Source organism: Echinops telfairi, unplaced genomic scaffold, assembly GCF_000313985.2.
Source record: "Echinops telfairi isolate 266 unplaced genomic scaffold, ASM31398v2 ScPeMD7_7417;HRSCAF=8455, whole genome shotgun sequence".
Lineage (NCBI taxonomy): Eukaryota > Metazoa > Chordata > Mammalia > Afrosoricida > Tenrecidae > Echinops > Echinops telfairi.
Window position 1 is genome coordinate 3,656,476 of NW_022111317.1, and position 21,923 is coordinate 3,678,398.

General features: G+C 52.9%; 1 protein-coding gene across 3 annotated transcripts in view; it reads right to left on the minus strand.

Annotated features, from left to right (window-relative positions):
- Positions 1 to 2,835: 2,835 nt before the first annotated feature.
- Positions 2,836 to 21,923, minus strand: part of KDM2A (lysine demethylase 2A) — a 107,212-nt gene continuing 88,124 nt past the window's right edge. For all 3 annotated transcript variants that reach the window (XM_004713575.2, XM_045297221.1, XM_045297222.1), the window contains 9 exons: positions 14,610 to 14,693; positions 12,351 to 12,620; positions 11,625 to 11,756; positions 10,363 to 10,452; positions 8,278 to 8,990; positions 7,031 to 7,194; positions 6,444 to 6,602; positions 5,547 to 5,762; positions 2,836 to 5,360 (listed from right to left, as the gene is read on the minus strand). In XM_004713575.2, the coding sequence (XP_004713632.1) occupies positions 5,179 to 5,360; positions 5,547 to 5,762; positions 6,444 to 6,602; positions 7,031 to 7,194; positions 8,278 to 8,990; positions 10,363 to 10,452; positions 11,625 to 11,756; positions 12,351 to 12,620; positions 14,610 to 14,693 (2,010 nt within the window). In that variant the 3' untranslated portion in view covers positions 2,836 to 5,178. The remainder of the gene's footprint in view (positions 5,361 to 5,546; positions 5,763 to 6,443; positions 6,603 to 7,030; positions 7,195 to 8,277; positions 8,991 to 10,362; positions 10,453 to 11,624; positions 11,757 to 12,350; positions 12,621 to 14,609; positions 14,694 to 21,923) is intronic.

A 21,923-nucleotide genomic window follows, 5' to 3' on the forward strand; every position in this document is an offset into this window, starting at 1 on the left:
TCTGGACTGGTCTAGGATGTTTTCTTAATGTACGATTACTCTTTGATATCAGTGTCTGGATTTGTTTCTCTTGTTAACCCGGACTCAGTCAAACAGAGCCGCTTGTTAGGTACCATGGCGTCTGTTCCGCCTGTAAACATTGCCCAGCCCTGTGTCAATTCATTGAGGGTCTTTCCCACCCCACCCACCCCTTTTCCCAAAGATCCTCTACTGTACTCATGACTGGTCCCTCCTGCTAACATGTCCAAAGGAAGTGAAATGAGATCTCACCATCCTCACTTGTAGGGAGCATTCTGGATGTACTTCTTTCAAGAGTCTTACTTGTTCTTCTGGCAGTCCATGGTGTATGACTATTGACACCGGCATAATCCAAAGGCATCAGTTCTTCTACAGTCATCCTTATTCACAGTCTCGTTTTACGCATAGGTGGGGAATGTAAACACCATAGCTGGGGTCAGGCGCCCCTTAGTCCTTGAAGTGACATCTTTGCCCACTGCGCTATGTCTTTTGTTGTTATTTGATGGCTACTTTCAGGGGCGTTGATGGTGTTATCCATGCGAAATGAAATCCTTGACAATCTTTTGCAATCTTTTCTGTTGGTCAGGATGTCTATTGGCCCAGGTGTGAGGATTTCGGTGTTCTTCATGTTGAGGTGCGATCCATACTGAAGGCGGTATTCTTTGGTGTTCATCAGCGAAGTGCTTCCAGTGCTCTTTGCATTCAGCAAGCAGCAAGGCTGTGTCTTCTGTGATCAAAGGTGGTCAGTTTTTCCCCCAATCCTGATATGTTTTTCATACAATCCAGCTTCTGGATTAGCTCAGTGCAGATTGAATTAAGTATGGCCAGAGGGCACCTCCCTCACGCACACCTTTCCTGATTTTGAACCAGAAGTATCCTCTTGTTCCGTTCAGTCGGTCTCGTGGCCTATGCACAGGTTTCACAAGAACACAATGAAGTGGTCTGAGTTTTTCCTCCACTGCAATGTTATACTTCATGATTTACAGAGTCAAAAGCCTTTAGTAATCAATAAAACACAGGCACATCTTCCTGGTATTGCTACTGTCAGCCAAGATCCATCTGACGGCAGCAATGATACCCCTTGTTTTATGTATCCAATTCCCTGTTGATGTACTGCTGTACCAGTTCTTGGATATTCTTCAGCAAAATTTTACTTTGGATATTAATGGATAATTTCCAAGTAGCAGGAGAGGGAAAATGGAGAGTGAGGGAACATGGGGACTTGGTGGCATGTGGACCTTATTCCAGGCCATGTTTAGTTTTTTTTGATTTAAAAAAAAAATCATTTTCTTGGGGGCTCGTACAACTCACAATCCATACATCCATCCATTGTGTCAAGCACATTTGTACCTATGTTGCCATCATCGTTCTCAAAGCATTTTCTATTTGAGCCCTTGGTATCAGCTCCTCGCCATGGTTAGTTTTATCTTGAGATGAAGGTGGCTATGAGTTTTGAAGCAGGGGTGGGGGGTGGGACTAGTCAAATGTACCTTCTGGATGTTCTGGTGGGATGCATGGAGGGCTGAGTTGAACTGGTAAGGCCCTCAGCAGGACTGGTATGGTCCAAGTTCTAATCAATAGTGCTTCAGACTAGGGATGGCGGCAGTGACCAACCAGAAGGGTTTCTGAGATGATGCAAAATTGACATACCTCCTTCCAACATGGTCAGCTCCATCCTCAAGAAGTTAACATGCTGACCCACTGCCAATACCCGTCGTTCACTGACTGCTGCTGTGGACCGGAGGTGGGGGAGTCTCACTGCCATGGACCCAGTAGGACAGGCAGAACTGCCCCTGTGAGTTTCTGAGAATGTGCACAGGAGAGAAAGCTCCTTCTGTCTCCTGAAGAATGGCTGCTGGCTTCTAACTGCTGACTGAGCGGACCGCAGCCCAACCCATAACCACTATGCCACAGGGTCTTGTATTAACCTGGATCTCTGAGATGAGAGCCTGCCCAGGGCCTTCCAAATGGGACTTCAGCCACCAAAAAGGGTGGACTCAGGGTGAGACAGTGCTTGGGCCACATCTAAGTCACACAGCTTCCTGGCCTGCACCTGAGTGGGTATGCTGGGTGCTGGCCAAGGGAAATGCGACTCACTTGGTGCTCTCATCTGGCCTGCCCTAGGTGCTGGCCTTCCAGCATGAGGCTAGCCTTGCTGGGGACAAAGATTCAAAACCCCCAGGCCCCCTCTCAGGGGAGCAGGCTCCCACCCAGCTTCTCACCAAACACTGCCTTCTTTCTTTGACCCCAGTGGGGAGGGGTGATGTCATGTCACCTACAGTTCCCACTCACAGCACCGTGAAGAGGGGAGCTGCTTCCAGGAGCGGGGCTTCCTGCTGTTCGGTCAGGGAGCGCATGCTGTTGTCGGGTGTGGGCGGCCACCCGCACACAGTCCAGGGCACCTGGCTTACTTTCTCTTGGGCATGCACACATCAAGGCAGGAAAGGGTTTGTTCTTGTTTTTTTTTTTTTGACAGCCTTTTTATTAAAAAACAAAAGATACCCCCCACCCCCCAAAAATGAACCAAATCAAAATATTCCCCACTGGAGGCTAGTTTTTTTTTTGTCTTAAAAAATTTTATTACACAAATAGCTCCCATTTCCATGTGTCAGAGGAAAGGCATCCTTGCTTTCTAAAATCAAAGAACTGCCCCCCTCGGCCCCAGGCGCCCCACGTATCGGCTGGGATGGCGCAGGAAGTAGCCCCTTATGCTTACATTTAAAATTCTGAGCACAACATTGGAGATGGAGTCTCAATCGGCAACAAAAAATAGATTATTTACAATATTTCTCCGAAAAACAAAACACAATCAAACCCTTTAAACATAGTGACTTTAGGAGTTTTATTTATGGAGCAGTTATTTTTTAATCACCAAGTGATTTTATATTATATATATATAAATTTTCTTCCTTTCCTTTGTGGCTTTTGCCCCGGTGCATGGCGAGATGGAAGGCAGGTGTCCAGGTTGGTTGGGTGTCGGTGGGCAGGCGGGGCTCAGAGCAGACAGCGGGAAACGAAGGTGCTCCACACAGGCCAGCCCTCTCCCCTCAGTCCTGCCAAGGGCAGCCAGCCGGCAGGGCATTGGTCCAGCTGCCGCCCTGGGTGCCCTTTCTGGCTGCCCAGTAGAATGCTTGCTTTTCCAAACCCAAAACCAATCCCCAAACACACGCTCAGATTGGAGATCTCTGCGGATGAAACGTCCCATAGTCTGAGGCACTCTCCCGGCAGTCCCTGCTCTGAAGGGCTCTCGCCACCTCCCCTTTTATCAAGACAAAACGCAAACCAAAAAAAGGTCTTTTCAGTATTTTCCACAGGAGCAACCGAAAAAAGGCAGGAAGCTTCCAATTATAGGTCATGAACAATATTAATAAGTTTTTGCTCAATACCCAGGGTTCTTTACAGAGAAGTCCCCGAGCTGAGGCACTCTGGAATAAGTCACTGGCATTTCTTCGGGGCCTGGAGACCAATGGAAGGGGAGGTGGGCAGGGGCGACGGAGACTGGTGTTCATAAGGTGCAGCCGAGAACCAGCAGAGCGGAAGAAACAGACACGGTGCCCACACCCCACCCTGGCCCACCTCTATATCTGGAAGCCGGCCGTTGCCAGGGTCAAAGCTGGGCTGGGTGGCAGAGAGGACCACAGCCATTGCTTGGGACACATGTGGTTAGGTCTCTCCTCTGGTCTGGCTCCCCAGCCTGGGTAGGGCTGAGACTGGGCGACTGGGCTGCAGGATGGGGGGAGGAGGGTGGGGTCTGTGCTATCAGTACCCTTACAGCCGGGAGCAGAGTGCAAACTTGCGACATCACCTACGAGCTCTGCCGCAGGCTGCTGCCATGGGCATCTCCTCACACACTTCGATATTGACCCAAAAGAAATTGCGACCTTTCTTTCCTTTTTTTTTTAAAGTGCAAAAAGCTCTCTGCTGCCCTAGAGAGAGGATCTTTGGACAGGCCGTTCAATGCAAAGTAAAAGGGGCAGCCGACGGGGCGCACACAGGGCAGGGTGGGGAGTGGGAGACCCGGCTCCCCCTTTCCTTCCGCACACACGCACAGCACACAGCCACACACACAGAGGCACGTGCACACCCCCTTCCTTGGCTGCAGGCAGAGGGCTGGTGACTGGCTTCTAAGCAGGACCCCACCCAGTGGTGACAGGTCGGTGAACCACTGGGTAAACACAGCCTGGGCTTAGGGGGCCTGGGGCCTGGTTGGGCGGCAAAGGGAGGCATGTGGGCCTCCCCCAGCCTTCAGCGGCCAAGCATCCTGGAAAACCTTAGGCAGGTCACCCCCAGGACATGGGGAGGGGCAGTGAAGGACCGAACAGGGGACAGGGAGAGGGGCGCCTGTCTCAGAATCTGCCTGGGAAGCAAAAGAGTGGGGGTGTTCCGGGGGGTGGGGGCAGTTCCAGTGCCTCTGAAATGCCTCAACCCCAATAAGTGCAATAAGGAGCTCAGAGAGACTAGTGGGAAATTTGGGGGCGGTGGGCAGGTGGGCAACCTCGAGTGGGCTGCCATGAGTGCTGATGGCATCTCGCTCCCAGAAGAGGACAGGAGGGCGCACACAAACAGACGAGAGGCTGGAACTTCTCAACAGCACCAGTGTGATGCGCATGGCCTGGCATTCCCAGAGCTGCCGGCACTCCCTCCCGGGATAGCTGGGAGAGCGTGGTGGAGCGAGGACTTGCTCCCATTGGACACCACAGGAGAACCTTGGGGCTGGGTGGCGTGCTTCCCTGGGGACCGCTGGCGGGTGGAGGGCCCAGGGCCCAGGGCAGGTGAAGTTGCACAAACACCCCAATCTGAGAGCCACCGTGGCGTGCTTCCCTGGGGACCGCTGGCGGGTGGAGGGCCCAGGGCCCAGGGCAGGTGAAGTTGCACAAACACCCCAATCTGAGAGCCCGGCCTCCTGGCGGCAGACAGGCCCCTGGACAGCACCCAGCCTGTGCCTTCCCCTCAGATCCATCTGCGACTCCTTTTTCCTTGGGAAGGAGGGAAGCAGGCAGTTAAGCCTGGCGTCCACCACTCCCTCGCCCCGCCTGCAGGGGACGGGCTGGGGGATGGAGAGCTGAGAAGGAGTGGTGCTGGCCTTGAGCCCTGCAGGGTCGGGAAAGAGCTCTCCGTGGGAGTTGGGCAGACTGCCTCCTGTTCAGTCTGGGCGGCACCTTAGCTGATCTTCTGGATCAGCTTCTCGTCAGACAGGCAGTAGAGGCTGTTGATGGACAAGTCTGAGATGAAGTGCTCACAGGCTTTCCGAGTGATCTGCTTGCATCCTCGAAGGTCGATCAAGGTGACGTTGGCGATGCGCCGCAAGTAGATCAGGGTCTGGTCTGTCAATTTATTGCAACCTGTGGGAAGGGACAGGGGACACCGTTCAGCCCGCAGCACTCAGCCCTGTGGCACCCCTGGCCCTCAAAGGCTGCCTCCCACCCTCCCTTCTTCCAAATGCCCCCAAACCCCTTATCCCTGAGACCGGTTGGCTCTGAGGCCTTACTGGTCTCCAGGACAGAGAGCACGGGGCTGCAGCGGCACACCTGCCATGTTGAGCTCAGTAAGAGAGTAGCGCGTGGAAGACCCGACGGCGGTGAGCAGGTTGGAGGACTGGTCTGTGAGGTGGCTACAGTGACTGAGGTCGAGTCTCGACAAGAGAGGCATGTGGCGGATGATGAGGCGAAGCGTGGCATCCGTGATGTCCAGGCCTGCCAGCCGGAAGTCAGTCATGTTCCGGAGCTTGCTGCGATTGTCCTGACCTGCTCGGCACGGAAAGACGACTGGGTCAGGCAATCCGGAGACCCTCTAGAGCAGTGGTACTCCACCTGTGGGTGGCGACCCCTTTGCGGGTCAAACAGCCCTTTCACAGGGGTGGCCCCATTCATAAGAGTAGCAAAATCATAGTTAGGAAGTAGCAACGAAAGTAATTTTATGGTTGGGCGGGGGCGGGGGTGGTGTGCTACCACAACACGAGGAACTGCACTAAAGGGTCACGGAATTAGGAAGGTTGAGAACCACTGCTCCGATTCCTCTGCAGTGCTCTGGGCAGCATCAGCTCCCTGCTGGCCGGCCAGCACCCCACCCCCATTGTAGGTGTTGAGCAGAACTGCCTCCGCCATCGGTGAACAGTGTCTTTGGGCGCTTCGAAGAAGCCAGACCCATCATCTTTGGGCTCAGCTGCTGGATTGGGCATGGTATGCACAGCACAGGGCGGTGTGTGGAATGCTCTACACCCCCACCCCATTTCCGACCTTCACACAAACGCTGTCAGTACACGTGCCGGGCTCTAATCTCTACTAACTCAGAAAACGGACTGTTCTGAGGAAGCTACTGGTATAACTAGCCGTGTGCATCCTCGTCCCGTGACACTCTGCTCCCGCACACTGCTGCTCTGTCCACAGAGCATGCCACCTGGAGACCAGCCCAGAGGAGGAGTCTACCTGGTTTGTCTGCTGGGGGAGTCAGCAGGTCCCGAATCTGAGGGTCCTTGATGCCCACTGCCCACCGAAGATCCAGGGTCCTGAGAAGAGGGCAGCTGGAGGTGCTGAGGGCAGAGACGGCCGACCAGGAGCAGCCCGCCAGGAGGAGGTCTTTCAACCCTGCCAAGGTAGGAAACAACAGCCAATCACACACTCTCTCCCACCATGCTCACTCACAGCCTCCAGGACCAGCTGCTCTGAGGACCACCAGGTTCCCAATGCAAGGGAATAGCCCCAGCATCCCTCTCATGGCTTGAGTGTTGAAGCAGATTGCCTAGTTCCTACTAGAGCAATGTCCCATCTCAAGACATCACGAAGCTGCATGAGAACAAGGGCGTACAAAGGGCAGTGAGGCAGCGCCTGGGCCCTCCTGTGCAGGCCGAGCCACAAGCAGGAACCATGCTCTCCGCTGCCTAGGTGTCCAGAGTGAAGGCTGAGAGAGCAGCAGTTAAGGTGGCCCCAGGTGACTCTAGCTAAGTGGAAAGGCACTGCAGCTCTCCCAAGAACACTCCGTCAACGGCTGCTGCCGCTGTGCCCAACTTGCTCACCTGGCAGCCTGTTGACGAGCCACGTCAGCTGCTTTTTGGAGATGTTGGTCCAACTGAGGTCAAGGCTGACTGGCTGCCGCTTGATGATGCCACTAAGAGCTTGGGGTACGATAGCTTTACACCTGCTCAAGTCAATTTTTGTCCAAAGTCTCTTGTCGCAGCACCTGTGACACAAAGGAGAGAACTGGCTGTCGTAAGCCTGGCAGCTCTGTCAAAGGCACTCTGCTACTGACTGCCAGGGGCTAGTGGGAAAAGCAGAGCTCCCGGTGCTGCAGCCCACGCTCCAGGTCCCTCATCGCCGTCTCAGCAAATACCTGCTTTACTCTGGAGAACACGACAAAGAGCCCTTTGTCACCCCTCTCAGCGTGCACACAGGCACAAGGGTCAGTCCTCCGGTTCCTTGGCTGGCCTCCAGAGGTCTGAGATTCAGCACCTCCACAAATAGGGCCCGGAGGGGGTGCTGGCCTTGGTGCCCTCTATGCATCAAAATTCAGGCCACAGCTGATGGGAAAGGGCTGCCTTTGCACCTGGGCATCCCAGTCCATGTGCCAGATAGCACTGCCAAGGGTCTGGATGAGGACGTGATAAAGTATTCCTGTGCCCCTTCGCCCCACATACAAAGTAGACCACATGTTAGTTCAGGTTCATTTCTCTGTAAAGACTTTGAAGGTCTTCTCCATGGCCCCTGGGGTCCCCTAAGGCAGCTACTTGCACCTCTAGCACACAGACTGCCCAGACGGCTTGCTAACCAGGCTACTGGGTCCCACTCCTGAAGATTCGGATCTCAGAGTGTGGAGATAGTCTAAGAATCTGCATTTCTGACTCGCTTCCTGGCTTGGGTGCCATCCTTTGAGAACTACTGCAATGTGTGTGTGCTCTCCTCACATCAAAAGGTTGGATCTTAGGGTCCCACAGCTTCAGGGCCCCAGGGGAACATCTGTTCCTCATCATAATGAACCCTCCCCTGCTCAGGGCTCTAGTCAGCCGGAGCTTCCAGATGTGAATGTGTGGTGGAGCAGGGCTCCCAGCTGGTCAGCACCTGCACTTGAAGAGCACGCCTGCTGTGTGGTCACCTGCGTCACCAGCATAGACCTGCCCAAGGTGGGCCGGGCAGGTCTAGGTGAGCCCCGTTCCTCCACTAATAACAGAGGCCAGTAAAGAGGATCTCCCATCGATGTCTTAACAGATCAGGTCCAGTCTCTCCTGTCAGCTTAGGTGCACCTGCCCCTGCCCCGTGCCCCGCTCACCATTTATACCATGTCTTGCATACTCGCATACATTCACAAAGGTCTCTGCGGCTGAGGTAGCGGAAGACAGACATCCAGACATCGCGCTGCATCCAGCTCTCGTTTCCGTCTTGAGGCCAAGTGCCCCGGCCGTTTAGCCGGGCCGCGCCCCCCTCCTCCGCGCTGTCCTCATCCTCGTCTGCCTCCTCCTCATCGTCCTCCTCACCCCCCAGACCCTCTTCGTCCCCGCGCTGAGGGGTTCGGGCTGGGCAGTGCTGCACCAGCACACGCGGGGAGTGTCGAAGGTTGGCTGAGGAGGCTGTGATGGCCTGCAGCTTGGGCACAATGGACGTCCCATGAAGCTCTTTGGTGGGCCTCTGCAGTGTGACCGTGAGGTACGAGCCCCGGATCTTGGCCTTCTCGACCTCAGACAGCTCCTTCTTGCCACTGGGGTTGTTCTCCTTCTCCCGCACCACTGTGCGCTCTGTGGCTTGGAGCCGCAGCAGCTGCCGCCGTTTGAAGCGCTCGTCTCGGCTGGCACTGTGGTGGTCGCTGGGGCCAGCCCCTGGTGATGACCGTGTCACCATGGCCCTGGGTGACACTGGGTCGTGGATGAGCTGCAGCATGGCAGTAGGGGAATGGGGTGGGGGTGTGAGAGGCTCGTCGCAGCTCCGCAGGGGCCGCAGGACTTTGGTTTGCACGGCTTCATCGTCACTCTCCTCCATTTTCCGTTTCTGTAAAACAGGCCAAGAAAGCAACCACTCAGAGCCTCTCTTCCTCCCTCCCAAGGCTTCGGGCTCCAGGCATGCAGTGGTCTGCCAGCTTCCCTGGCATGCAGTGGTCTCCTCTGAACCTGTTATCTAGACCCTTATCTCAGATAGAACATAAAGCCCCTAGGTGGGTTGTCTGGGAGACCGGTGTGAGGAGGCAGGTGAGTGTCCATGGACCTAGGCTGAGGGGTAAGACCGGGGCTGCTGGACTTCATTCACACTCTGCCATCTTACTCACTTCTTGTCCCAACCTTTGAATTTTAAATCCCTGTAAAAATCACCTTGAAAGAGGCCTCAGCTCTGTTGTGTATTCTCTGGCCACTTTCATAAGCCCGTGGGAAGCAGGTGGCAGGCCTGGGACAGCCACACCCGCTGCACCAGTGCACAGTTCAAGCCCCTCCCAGTCCCCAGGGAGTGCGGTGCGGGCGAGAGAAGGCAAGAAGGAGCGAGCGCCTGTGCGAGGAGGCCAAGGGCCCGCAGTCCCGCAGAGACCAGTTTCATCTTGTCCTGTGGCACTCGAGCTGGCTCCAGGAGCCAGGCGGTGACACAGACTCGTCAAGGCGCCCAACTGAAGTTCAGTTTCCTGAAGGAGACATTTCATGTCCCTCAGCAACAAGGCTGGTTTCTTTTCCTCTTTCTGTTTAACCAGCCACGTGATCGCTGAACTTAAATAGAGCGGAAGACGGGCAGAAGCTGCAGCAAAAGGGCAGGGGAAGTCCCAAGCCCCTTGAACCTTCCTCAAACCTGGAGTGGTGGCAGAAGACAGGTTGGCCTGCCTCTTCCAACCTTTGGTGTGACTGGTGCCCATGAGGGCTAGCCACGGCAGCTGCCCTGGGCCAAGGTCATGGCACTGGTTCCTTCTGGGGGGAGGGGCTGCCTGCCTAGTACATATGTGGGGCAGGGCTTTCTAGAAGGCCATAAAGGGGCAGATGACAGAAAACCATGAACCTGCCCAACAGGAAACACCAGTACACAGCTGTATTTACAAGGCTGCCTCAGGCGGACACCCCTCACGGTTCAATCCTCCAGAAAGTTCCTCCTCCACAGCCCACTGGGGTCCCTTTCTTGCCACACTCCCAGAAGGTGAAAGGACTCCAGGAATTTACAGATCCCAAGTAGAGCCACATCCAATAGCACACACAAAACTCAAACCCAAACCAAATTTTAAAGAAGCCCAAGCATGCAAACTCAAACAAAAGAGGAAAACTGCCAGGGCAAAAGCAGAGCAGTGCCGACTCCTCCTCTACTCATCCGCTCGCAGGGCACCCTTTCCCCTCCCTCCCACCTCCACCAGGGCCTGCCCCTCACCAGGTGGGTGGAGAGATCTCTCCCTTACCTGGGCTTTCTCCGAGCTGTCCTCCTGGTAGCATTTTGGACACTCCCAACAGTTTGGCAATTCCTCATTAAGCAAGCCCTCTCCATCCATCTGTTGCCAGAGAGGGATGTTTAGAAATCTATCTCATTTTTTAAAAGTAGGCTTGCCTCCTTTATTAAAGAGATACCAGCACATTGAGAGGAATAATTTCTAAACACACAGGCCCATAAAAGGAGAAAAACTGAGAGCCCCTCCAAACCCCACCCCAACCACCGGCACACTGGTCACCCTCACGTATGGCTCAACGAGGAGAGGGTCTTAGGTCACTTTCTAAAAAGCCCAGAAATGAGTGGTTCTGTGGGGCAGAGAAGTCACACCTCCTGCCCAGATATACCGAACCATAATCTTCATTTTAACAAGACTGTAAAAACCACATGGGGAATTCTGTTGCAATGTAGATTCCAATTCAGTTTACTTGGGTGGGGGTGGGGTGGGAGGTGAACCAAGCAATTTCTCAGCCAGGGGTTAACTCAGAACAAACCACGTGGGAGCCCTGGCTCAGAGACTCAAGACCTGGATGACCTAGCCTGTGACTGCATTCTCAACTGTAAGACAGGGTGAACGACCCCACTGGTCTGACAGGGTTGTGACGAAGATGAAACGATTCTGTATTAGATAAATGGTTGCGCTGGCACATAGTAAACAGTCCTTATTAACCACTGTCAATTATCTTAAGATGGAGGGAATTCCCCCTTTCAGCAATTTTCAGATGCTTATTTTTCCACATATAAATCGTTCTGGAATCGGTATACTAGTACAGTGAGTTGAAAGCATCTTAGATTCACTGCAGTCATGACCTCACCCACGACTCCTGGGAATCATCCCCCACTTTAAGGTAGCATGACAACACACACTTCCAGTTAGGCCAATGTGTCTGTGGTCTGAACCGCCTTGTTTCATAAGCTCCTCAAGGGAGCTGGACACACACTATGCGCTTGTCAAATGGTAGCTGCTGCCGCTGCCCTCACCACCTCCTAGGAGCTGATATCCAGAGGTGCGTTGAGGGATACAACCTAAGGGTCAAAGTATCCTGGTGCAGACAAAGCCATCCCAGACACCTGCTGGAGGTCAGACTGGAAGCTCCACCCCGGCTTTCTTGCTTTGTCCTTAAGCTGAGCACCAAGTGCCGGGCACACACACACCCCTCCATGATCTCAGACCACTTCTCAGAGAGGGCCCCAGCCTATGCTGCTCCTTCTCCCACCCCCACATCCTCTACTCACCTGGAGGCAGCCAGGATGCACGATCTCGTTGCAGATGCAGCATTCCATGAGTTTCTTCTCAAAGTCCTGTGTCTCCTCATTCTGATCCACCTCTCCACAGAGGGAACACGTGACTGAGTGAGGCAGCCTAGGCTGAAGGAAGACAGAAACCAATCCATTTCAGCTGCCCTTTAGCTGACGAAGGCGATATCTGCCCCTCAACACGCTCTAACTCCATCCAGGAACCAGGGGCTGCAGGCTGCCCCATGGCTCCCTCCTGGTCACCCCATGAGTGTCAAGAATAGAACTGGGCAAATCTGAACCACCAACTTTCTGGTCAGCAGCTGAGTGCTGAACTGTTTGTGCCACTTAAAGACGCCATGAAACCCACCCATAAGGAGCGTGGGTCAGAGTGTGAAGGGAAAAGTGTGCTGGGAGAGAAAATAAAGAAGATGATGAGAGGAATGAGCAGCTTGAGAGACCAAGACCACCAGGAACTAGCTCAGTTTCCAAGTACTCTTTTAGTTATCCTGTTCTGGGTCTGAAGTGGGGCAGAGCTCTGCCCTTCAAACGCTGATCTCATAGCTACCGAGATCATCTCTAGTGTGAGGCACCTTCCTTCTGAGCGCCAGGAGCAAAAGAGCAACTGAAGAAACAAACGGGAGAAAAGAACTTTGCCTGGGCCGCTCCCAGGGCCCGCCGTCCCACCCCTCCGCCTCCAGATTCTTTACCCAGCAGCTCACTCACTGCCAAGCACTGCCGGAGCACGCAGGACTGCTTCATGCGCCCAGGTCCTCCAAACTTCTTCATGTCCCTGCAGTAGTGGCACACTCCACACTCTCCTTGCACACAGGCTTTGCATTTCCGGCAGCGCACTCGTCTCCGCCGGGCTCCGGACACGATAGGTGAGGCGGCGGCCGGCCGCACAGGTGTTAGACGTGGGGCAGGCTTCATAGTGTGAGGCTTGGTGATGGGGATGGTTGGGAGCCGCACCTTGGGCCTCGCAGGGAATTTCAGCTGCAGAGAGAAAGCGACGAGGTCAGCTAGCTCGGGCCTTCCTGCCTGGCCAGGGTAGGGGCAGCATGCTCTGACCCTGCACGTTGGTGTGCGCACTGCCTGTGTCCCCTTGCTTGACAAAAGGGTGAAGTTGTGACCCAGACCATCTGACCTCTAAACCTGAAGTATCTAGATCTTTCCAGAAAGCTTGCCAGTCCTGCCTTAACCCTCCTATCTACTAATTCAGTTACAGCCCTCTCCTTATGCTGAGCTATTCAGTTCGACCCTCCTTGAAGCTTTCTGGGTAAGTGCCATGTACCCAAATACACTTGGGAAAAAGGAAACAAAAACCACCCTCTGCCATCAGGTAATTCTGACTCATAGGACCCCACAGGGTAGGGCAGAACTGCCCCTGTAGGTTTCTGAGACAGAGCAGCTGGTGGTTTTCAACTGCTGATCTTGCAGTCAGCAGCCCAACGTATAACCCATCGCTCCTTACAGCTCTGGCTTCTGCTCCTGTGAAGAGTTGAAGTCTTGGAAAACCACAGGGGCAGTTCTACCTGGTTCTGTAGGTCCCTCTGCGTCTGACCGACTTAATGGCAGTTATGAGTAAGATTCAACTCGATGGCAGGATGGCAGGGAGACCCCACTCAGGATACACTCCTAAGACAGACCACAAAGGGTCAGAGGTCAAGCCTGGTCTCTTCTCCCTCTCCAGTTCTCTGAACCAAGTCTCAGAGCCAGCATACCGCAGGGCTGCCAGGGCCGCACGTGAACAAGATCCCCAGGTTAATTTCTATGGCTACTGAAGACGCACCCGGGGGATTTGGTTCAAATGCAGGTTCTGATTCAGTCTCCAGGGTGGAAGGGCAAATTCTCAGCAGGGAGTCCAACCAGAATGGGCCTGTTCAAAGCCTAGGTATGTGGCACACACTCTGGTAACAGAAATCTCTGGAATACCTATTTAGAATTTCAGCCCTTATATTTACCCCGATGACCTTTTCAATGACAAGAAGCATGTCCCTTAAGACTTGTTTAATTTCCAACCATGCCTCAAAATGTTTTTCTAATCTGAAATTCTTCAACAGCCAGAGATGGCCAGGTGGGCACCAGCATCTAGGAAGCAGGCAGTAGCTCTTTAAAGACATCTTCCAGCCCCGCCCCTTTTACATCCTGCCTAGCTGCCCTTGGAATGTGATGACTCACCAAGTGTCTCTGAGGAACATTAAACCCCCCCCACTGCCATGACTTGATCTGACCCATCTCGATCCTGATCCTGCAGGACAGAGGTAGAAATGCCCCTCTGAATTTCTAATGCTACAACTTCTAAGGGAGCAGATAGCCCCATCTTTCTCCCAAGGAAATGCTTGTGGTTTTGAACTGCTGATAATGTGGCCAGCAGCCCAACATGTAACCCCACTATGCCAGGAGGGCTCCTTAAAGAGGGGTCTCATTTACTGCCCAGACTCACAGCCAGATTAGAATGCTACCACTCCCTCACTTTTCAGAAATAACCTTGACAGAGGGCAACATGGGCACCTAGCACTCAGGATCTATCTGAGGAGGCCTCAAAATGCACAACCGATGATGATCGGCTGATGGGGACCACCTTCTTCCTCTCCATTGAATTTGAATTTGGCAAAGTTCAAATTCAGCAGTCTCCCACAACAGAGCACCCCTCCTCCCTTGCTTTTTGAATATAGATTTACATCAAAGACCCAATAGGTTACAAGACAAGAGCAGGTCCACGCTGGGGACTAATGGCACATCTGGCCATCAGAACTTGGAAGGCGGTCTCGGGGTTTGATAGTTCGGTTAGGACAGTTGCCTCCAACCAGAGCCCGTTACCCTGCCCTACGAGTCAGCACGGACCCGAGTAATAATTTTCTGTCTGCTTGTGTTAATGTGCCCAGAGCTGCCTGCACTCTAGCTGTGTTCCTTCCCGGAATGGCAGCGATTGGCTGGAGAACAGGCCAGAGCAGCCAGAAAGGCCCAGCAGAAGTTTCTTACCTTATCCCTTTTTGGCCACTGTACTATGGGGACTCCAGTGAGGGCTAACTTGGGATCGCTGTTGGCAAGCTCTTCCAGAAGAATCTATGGGAAAGGACAGGAGAGGAGAGAGAAAAGAAGGGTACAATGAACAAAGAGTTGGCCGTCCCCACAGTATCCAGACTTCACATCACATCAGTCCCTCTGAGCACTGAGCTTGGCCCCCACCCCTCACTTGTGATCCCACTGTATTGTTTGCACCTATACACTGTTATGCAGGGACTGGTGCTACACCTGGGATAGTAAACCTGCACCCATACCAGCCCGTGGCTTTTTCCATACCACTTCCTGCATGCCATCAGCAATAAGCAGGGCCCTTGTGCTGCAGATGACGCCCTGAGACCCAGAGCTGACTGGATGGTACAGACGGACCTATGACAGAGTGAGCCTTTAGGTCCTGGCTCAACCCAGGCCTGTTCCTCCATGGCTGGTTACAGACAGCTCTCCTGACCCAGCCTTCTCTTACTTCCCCCGCCTGCACCTCCCTCCACCACCATGGCCCCTTATTCTCTTTCTGCCCATCTGCTGGGGCAGGGACAATCTTTGGGGCAACAGTTCGCATGCTTCAGCCAATCGACCTGGAAGGATTTGAGGAACGACACGAAGTAAAAAACATGAGCCACACGGGCTGAATGTTATTTAGAGACACCCCTTAAAAGCTTTCAACAAACACATTTTTGAAACTCAAACCTCCTGGTCAATGAAATCCCCTGTCCTGTGACCTCAGGAAGACTAGGGCAATGGTGACAGCAAAAGAAAGGTACCCTGGAGGCAGGTGACATTGGTCCCTTCCTGGTTGCCCCAAGAGTGGCCAGGACAGGTGTCGATTTAGGGGAAAGAAAACTCTGATCCCGGCCAGGTCAGTATGCCTCAGAGGTTCGTGAGCTTGTAGAAGTGGGAGGCATTCCATGCCAGGCACTTTCACCCTGAGTCCAGAGCCAGGGCTGGGAAAGACCCTCCACCTCCAACCCAAGGAGCTCCTCCACACCAGGACCTCCTCTGCCAAGTCTCCAGATGCCTCCCACCCTCCCCCAAAAGGATTTCACTTGCAGCGTTTTATTTACTTCAAGTTGCTATGGCACCCTATTCTGGAGCCTCCTGTTAACACCACACTGCGTGGGGGTGAAGAGGCGGGCTGTGTGCCACGTGGGGCTCTGGTTTGGGCTTGCCAGCTCCCTAGGGTGAAAGCCCTGGTCCATTCAACCAGTGAGCTGTGAGCACCCGCTCCCCTCCCCTCCCCCACTCACAGAGCAGGACTCTGCCCATTTCCTCTGCCCGGGGGCCACTGTCCGCAAACAGGGACTTTCCACTCTCGGCAGCAGCACAGCCCCAGACAGCACCATCGAGAGAGGGAAGGGAACTTCGTGGCACTCCCCCGGGGCCCCGGCCCGGTGGCGGGGGCAGGGTGTACACACCCAGGCTTGGGGCCAGGGGGGAGGGGGGGAGAAGAGAATGCAGATTTCCTCCTGAACCCCATGTGGCCAGGCGATTACCCGCCCCCCACCCCCCACCTCCGCCAAAGCACACCCTTCGCACAGGGTAAAAAAACACACTCCTCCAGCCAAGGTCCTTCCTGAGCCAGAGGGAGTTTGGGGCTGAGGGCTCCGGGGAGCGAGAAAGATGGACAGGCAGCCGCCTGTTTTAGCACTGGGCCTCTGGGAGCACCTTCATTGCCCCGCTCCCACCCTACGGGTCACAGGCAGGGAGGAGACCCAGGTTGGCTGAGTAGGGGCGAGCAACCCACTACACCAGCATAAGCCACCCATCCACCAAGGAGCAAGTGCAGTGACGGCGACCCCCAAAGTCACACAGCAGCGTCCTGGGCCAGCCCAGCAGGCAGCTTCTTCTCCCCTCTCCAGAGACAGTCCCCACCAGCACACACCACCCCCAAAGCCCGAGAGGGCTACTGCTGTCCGCCTGACCTTGCGTCTTGCCGCTCCCCAAGCTCTTGGCTGAAGTTTCCCCAGTGTCTTTGTTTTGCTTTCTGGGTCGGAAGTTGTGCCGAAGGAGTTAGATTGTCTGCTTCCAGGAAAATCCTGCTTCACTTGGACATTCTGGAAGCTCCCCCAGCACGGCCCTGGGTGGCCAGCCCCAGCCTGCAGGCTCCCGGCAGAGCAGCACACAGCTCCACTCCCTGCCAGCGCTCGCTCGCTCGCTCGCTCGCGCGGCTTCCTGTGCCTGTGAACAATGCTGCTGCGTCACCCACATGCAGCTCCCAGAAATGCTTTGCAACGGAAGGCAGCAGGCGGGGAGCCGAGCAGCCGCGGCCCAGGCACTGCAGCCGGGAGGGAGGAGGCGGAGGCGGCGGTGAGCACGGGACGCCCCCTCGCCATTGGAGGAGCTGCCTGCCGCCGCCCTGCAATCGGAGAAGCCACGGCGGCTCAGCCGCCTCCACCAGGCGCCAGCAGGGAAAGGGCGGCCTTAACTCATTCCTTTTCCCATCCCACATTCGTCCTTGCCTCGTCCACACCCTTCTCCTCCAACCACCTCTTATTGTCACAGTCAGTGTACTTAGTGGCCACACACACTTCTCTCTCACTGCCCTGCTCAGGCACAAACTTGGGGTGCCTGGGGTCCGTCCCCAGGGTGTGCTAGGCACCCAAGTCCCCCCCCCCCTCCCACGTGTGGGTGTGGGTGTCTTGGCACCCAGGTCTGGCACTGTGAGTAAGCTACCTCCGGAGATGTCCACCCATCCTGGGCACACACGTCTTTGCCGCAGCTCCAACTGTTCCCAAACTGGCAAATATACTTGTGGAAATACCTTTAAAATTGATACGTGCCAACTAATACTGGGATGTTCAACACAGTACTCCTGTTTAATAGCAACAACATCTACAAGAGATGTCCCTGGGCACGACTGCCCTACTGGACAGAAGGCCTGCACAGCTCGCAGTCCTAGTGGTGCAGTGGTTACATGATGGGTTACTAGACCCAAAGCCAGCGGTTGGCTCAAAACCACCAGTGGGAGAAAGACTCATAAAGATGGTGGCCTTGAAAAGCCCACGGGGCAGTTCTTCTGTGTTACACGGGGCCACCACAAGGTAGAAATTAACTCGACACTTAACAAGACACATTCAGATGAGCTGGGCCCAATCATAATTTTGGCTGACTCTTGAGACTGACCCTGGCTGAGGAAGCCAGGCCCCGCCCCGCCCCAACAGCCTCAGGTGACTCTCCCTGTCAATTGCCCTGCCTTCACAAAGGCAGGACTCGGGGAATTCTGTCCCATTCCGATTTGTTTCACCAGCTTCAGCTAACCACAGATGGGGCAAGGCCAGAGGCGGCCACTCAGTGTCTCTGGGCCACAGGGAAGGGGAAAGTGCCCCATAAGGGGAGCTGCTTCAGCAGGGCAGACACTGGGGGAGCTCAACTCTAGGAGCAGCATTTTTGGCCCAAGGGGCTCTCATTTGTAGAGCCTCATAAACGTAATTTAACTTTTTGGGAAAATATAGATGCTGCTCTGCCATAATGACCTCAGACCAAGAGCCTGAGGTTTACCTAACAGGGCAATGTTCCTACTTATTACCACAGCAGTTGTCTCAGTAAGTTTCTGGTGGGAGTTCAGTAGACTAGCAGATTTACTCTATGTGGTGGGGCTAAGGGGCTGTTCACTTTGACAGTGGTCCACCAGAGGAAGGGCTGTCTGGATGTGCTTACAGGGAATCCTAAGCCTCCTGCTTGACAGTCAGGCATAGAGACCCAAGGGGAAATCAGTTTACTTATGCTGGAAAACGTTACCTTCTCTGGACAAAGGCTTATTTTGGTCCTGCGCACTATCTAATCCAGAGAAGTGATAAGCACAAGTGCTTGGGAGAAACATGTTACTCCAGGACACAGTAAAAGTTCAAGTAGCAAGTGCAAATTCTACAGGCCGCCAGGAAGGGACAAACACCAGGTGGGTGATAGGAAGCTCACTGGAGACTTTTGCAGTCACCCATTAACCAAGGCCTAATTCTTTCCCTGTGCTCATTCAGAATGAAAGATAGGTGACACAGATCAGAATTAGCAAGAACATGGCATTACATCATCCCAGGAATAAAAACATTTGAAAGTATTCCAGGTATCTAACCTTCTGTGTTCCATAACTGGGTTAGAGTATTTAAAACTTTCTACTCAATATGGATATTATTACGGAATTTTCTTGGTACAGGTTACGTTTCCCCAGAAAACAGCTGGCTTGATGGATTCAGAATGAGTGTATAGGATCTGCTTCCAGTTCCACCCTTTACTAAGGCTACATTCACCTTCTAAAGTGTTATAGAAGGCAACTTCTGATTAGCCTTTCTGTCTCATCACACCCTTAGGATGAAGTCTAGTGTACATTTTAAAAATTGATCTTCTTATTGGGGGCTCATACAGATAGTATAACAATCCATAAATCATTTATATCAAGCGATCTTGTAGAGTCAATTTTTTGATGAACTAAAAAAATAAATGGTTAGACTCTTAGGTAGCAGCAGTAGCTCAGTGCACCACAGTGATTTGCAAACTTGTATACTGAGCTTTTTCCATAGACATAAAGCCATTGTCACCCACTTGGGTCATCTAACAGCAAAGACATGACTGACATCCTCTCCCATAGGATAGCTGATCACCCTCCCTCTCTGTGTTCCCTCAGTGCTCCATGTCCAATTCATGCATATATACAGAACACCTGAAAACCTTCAATGGTCGTGTTTTCTTAGCCACTTGAACACCTGTCTCCCCAATTGAGGCTGGACCACTAGAGTAAGTAGGCAGGCATAATTCAATGGCCCAGACAAATGTATTTCTTGGATTCGTAACATTTTTTTTTTCTGTAGTAACACACCTATTGAATGAGCACCTTATGGACAGTATCACAGATTTTCACCACAAACCTACTGAGACAAACTGGTGGTTTAGCAGAAGGGAAACAAGCCTTTATGGTGATGCAGTGTGACAGGCAGGCTCTTCAAACTGTTTGCGAGAAAACAGGAAGTAGTACAGGAGGCAACAACACTGAACTTGTTTCACTGAGTGAGTTAGTTAGGGAGCCCGGGGGATAGATGGGTGCATGAAGAGCTGCTTTTTACGTATGTATCTGTAGGAAAGGCTTCTTTATTGCTAAAATAAACAAGAACAAAACAATAGAGTCTGATTAAAAACTCAGGTTTCCAGGTCAGCAGCTAGCATGCCTACCCCTACCCCACCCCTTGTGGACCACCTCTCAGTGCCTCCTCTGAAGGGGGCTGTGCCATCAGTCCTGCTCTAGCCAACACACAGCAAAGGCACAGCTGCCCTCATTCGACCTTGGGGGTCCTCTCTCCTAAACTTAAGCCAGCACTTTCTTTCTAGTGCCCCATTCCATCTGATGCTGCTCTAATTCTATCGCAAGGTTCCTTTCTTCAGTCCCCTAGAACCTAACATGTCAGCATCTTCAGAGCCTTTTACCACATCCCTGGAATTTCTTTCTTCCCAGGCATAGGTAAACTGTAATCCCCTGGGCCCGCTTCGCTTGCCCTCTCCTCTGTCTGCCAGCTAGTTCTGAGGGGCTCAGAGCTGCGAAGGGAGGCAGGTCCTCTCTCTGCGGGCAGGGATGTGTGTGCCTGTGCCCGCTGGCCTCCTCCACTGCAGTGCAGTCTCCAGAGCCTCCAGTTCCTTGTCCTCCAGCACTGCAGAGCCCCCAGCTGTGCCAAGCTCGGCACCTGCCCAATTCCACGCTTTCCTCTTTGGAGCGACCTACTATGCCTGGCCCTCAGACGAAACTGAACTGGCCCATGTGGGAATCATGAACCTACCTACTTGCTGAACAGGGTCCAAGCGGGCTTGTCTCCTACCACAGCTGCAGTTTGCCTAGGGTTTTAGCCAGAGAAGGCATGGGCTCGCCACTGCAGGGAAAACTCCCTTAATCCTTCAAAGCACGTGCTCTGATGCCACAACAGCTGCTGTGGCTTTTGGTAATTCCCACTAGACCAAGGGACTTCTCTTTGGGTAGCACTTGGCATGATGCTCAAAATCTTTGTATGTATGTATGTCCTTTCTGCACTCATGCCCCTTCCCATGGCATCCTTTTATTCTGCAAAATAATGGACCCATGTCTTTCTACGTTAAAAGAAATCTATTGAATTTCTTTTTAACGCCTTGTAATGATGTGACTGGTATAGCACTGTTCAAACTGTCCCATTGGTTTCACCTAAGACGTTTGGGAAGTCCTATCTTGACGGCTGACCTCATAGAATTGATTACTAGGTCACAACATGGCTTCTGCGATCTACAAGCGTTCTGGTTGAATCTATCTATAGATGCACCTTAGGGTTAAAAAGCTATTCCCCTCAGCCCCCGCCCCTGCCAGCCAAGAATTAGAAATGCAGGTATTCAGGCCAAAAGAATGGTAGTGACATTGGTAGAAATACTTTCCAGCAGTTCTTCTTCAGCATCCCAGTGAAGAGGTCCAATGATGAGAGTAGAGGTATACAGAAGAGAGGAAATGCTATACCTCCCACACTCTCACAATCATCATTCTGTAAGTCCCACCATCAGGCTTATGAGCCACAGAGAATGTGGCTACCTTTGTTTTCCACCACCCGTCTACATGAGTGTGCTGTGCTGTGGGGGCTTGCATGGTCTTTCAAACACCAGCAGAGCCAGTCACCTGTGGTAAGGAGGCTTCAAGGGAGCGACTTAAAAGCTGGTTAGTGGAAGCTTATGAATCACACTGAGGCATTATCTGAAAAAAGGATTAGGGGAGATATCAAATTCCACTAGGAAAATGCCACTTTCTCAAAGGAGAGTCTGCCTTCATGTCCAGGAGGGAGTAAAGCTTTGGGGACACCTTCATTTGCTGATGGGGCCTGACACAAAATGAGACTAAACAGCTATCAAAATCGACTACTAGCCACAATGAGAAATTGTACACAGTATGAATCTAAGAAAGCTGAGAGGTGTCAAACTTAAAATGGAACATGTAAAGGTTGATATCCAAGATATTAGTGCACAGAAAGGAACAGGTGTTGGCCATTGTGAATTTGATAATCATATGGTCTGTATAATATGCCAGGAATGGAATCCTATTGATTGTTAAACCAACAACTTCTTTGTCAGAAATACTTTTCCAACAAAACAGCAACTATACATGCAGACCTAGCTTGATGGAATACAGAAATTAAATCAACTGTGGCTATAGAAAGAGGCAATGGAGAAGCAAATGTGGTGAGGAAACCTGATGGTGCCCAGCTATCAAAAGATATAGCGTCTGGGGTCTTAAAGGCTTGAAGGTAAACAAGTGGCCATCTAGCTGAGAAGCAACAAAGCCCA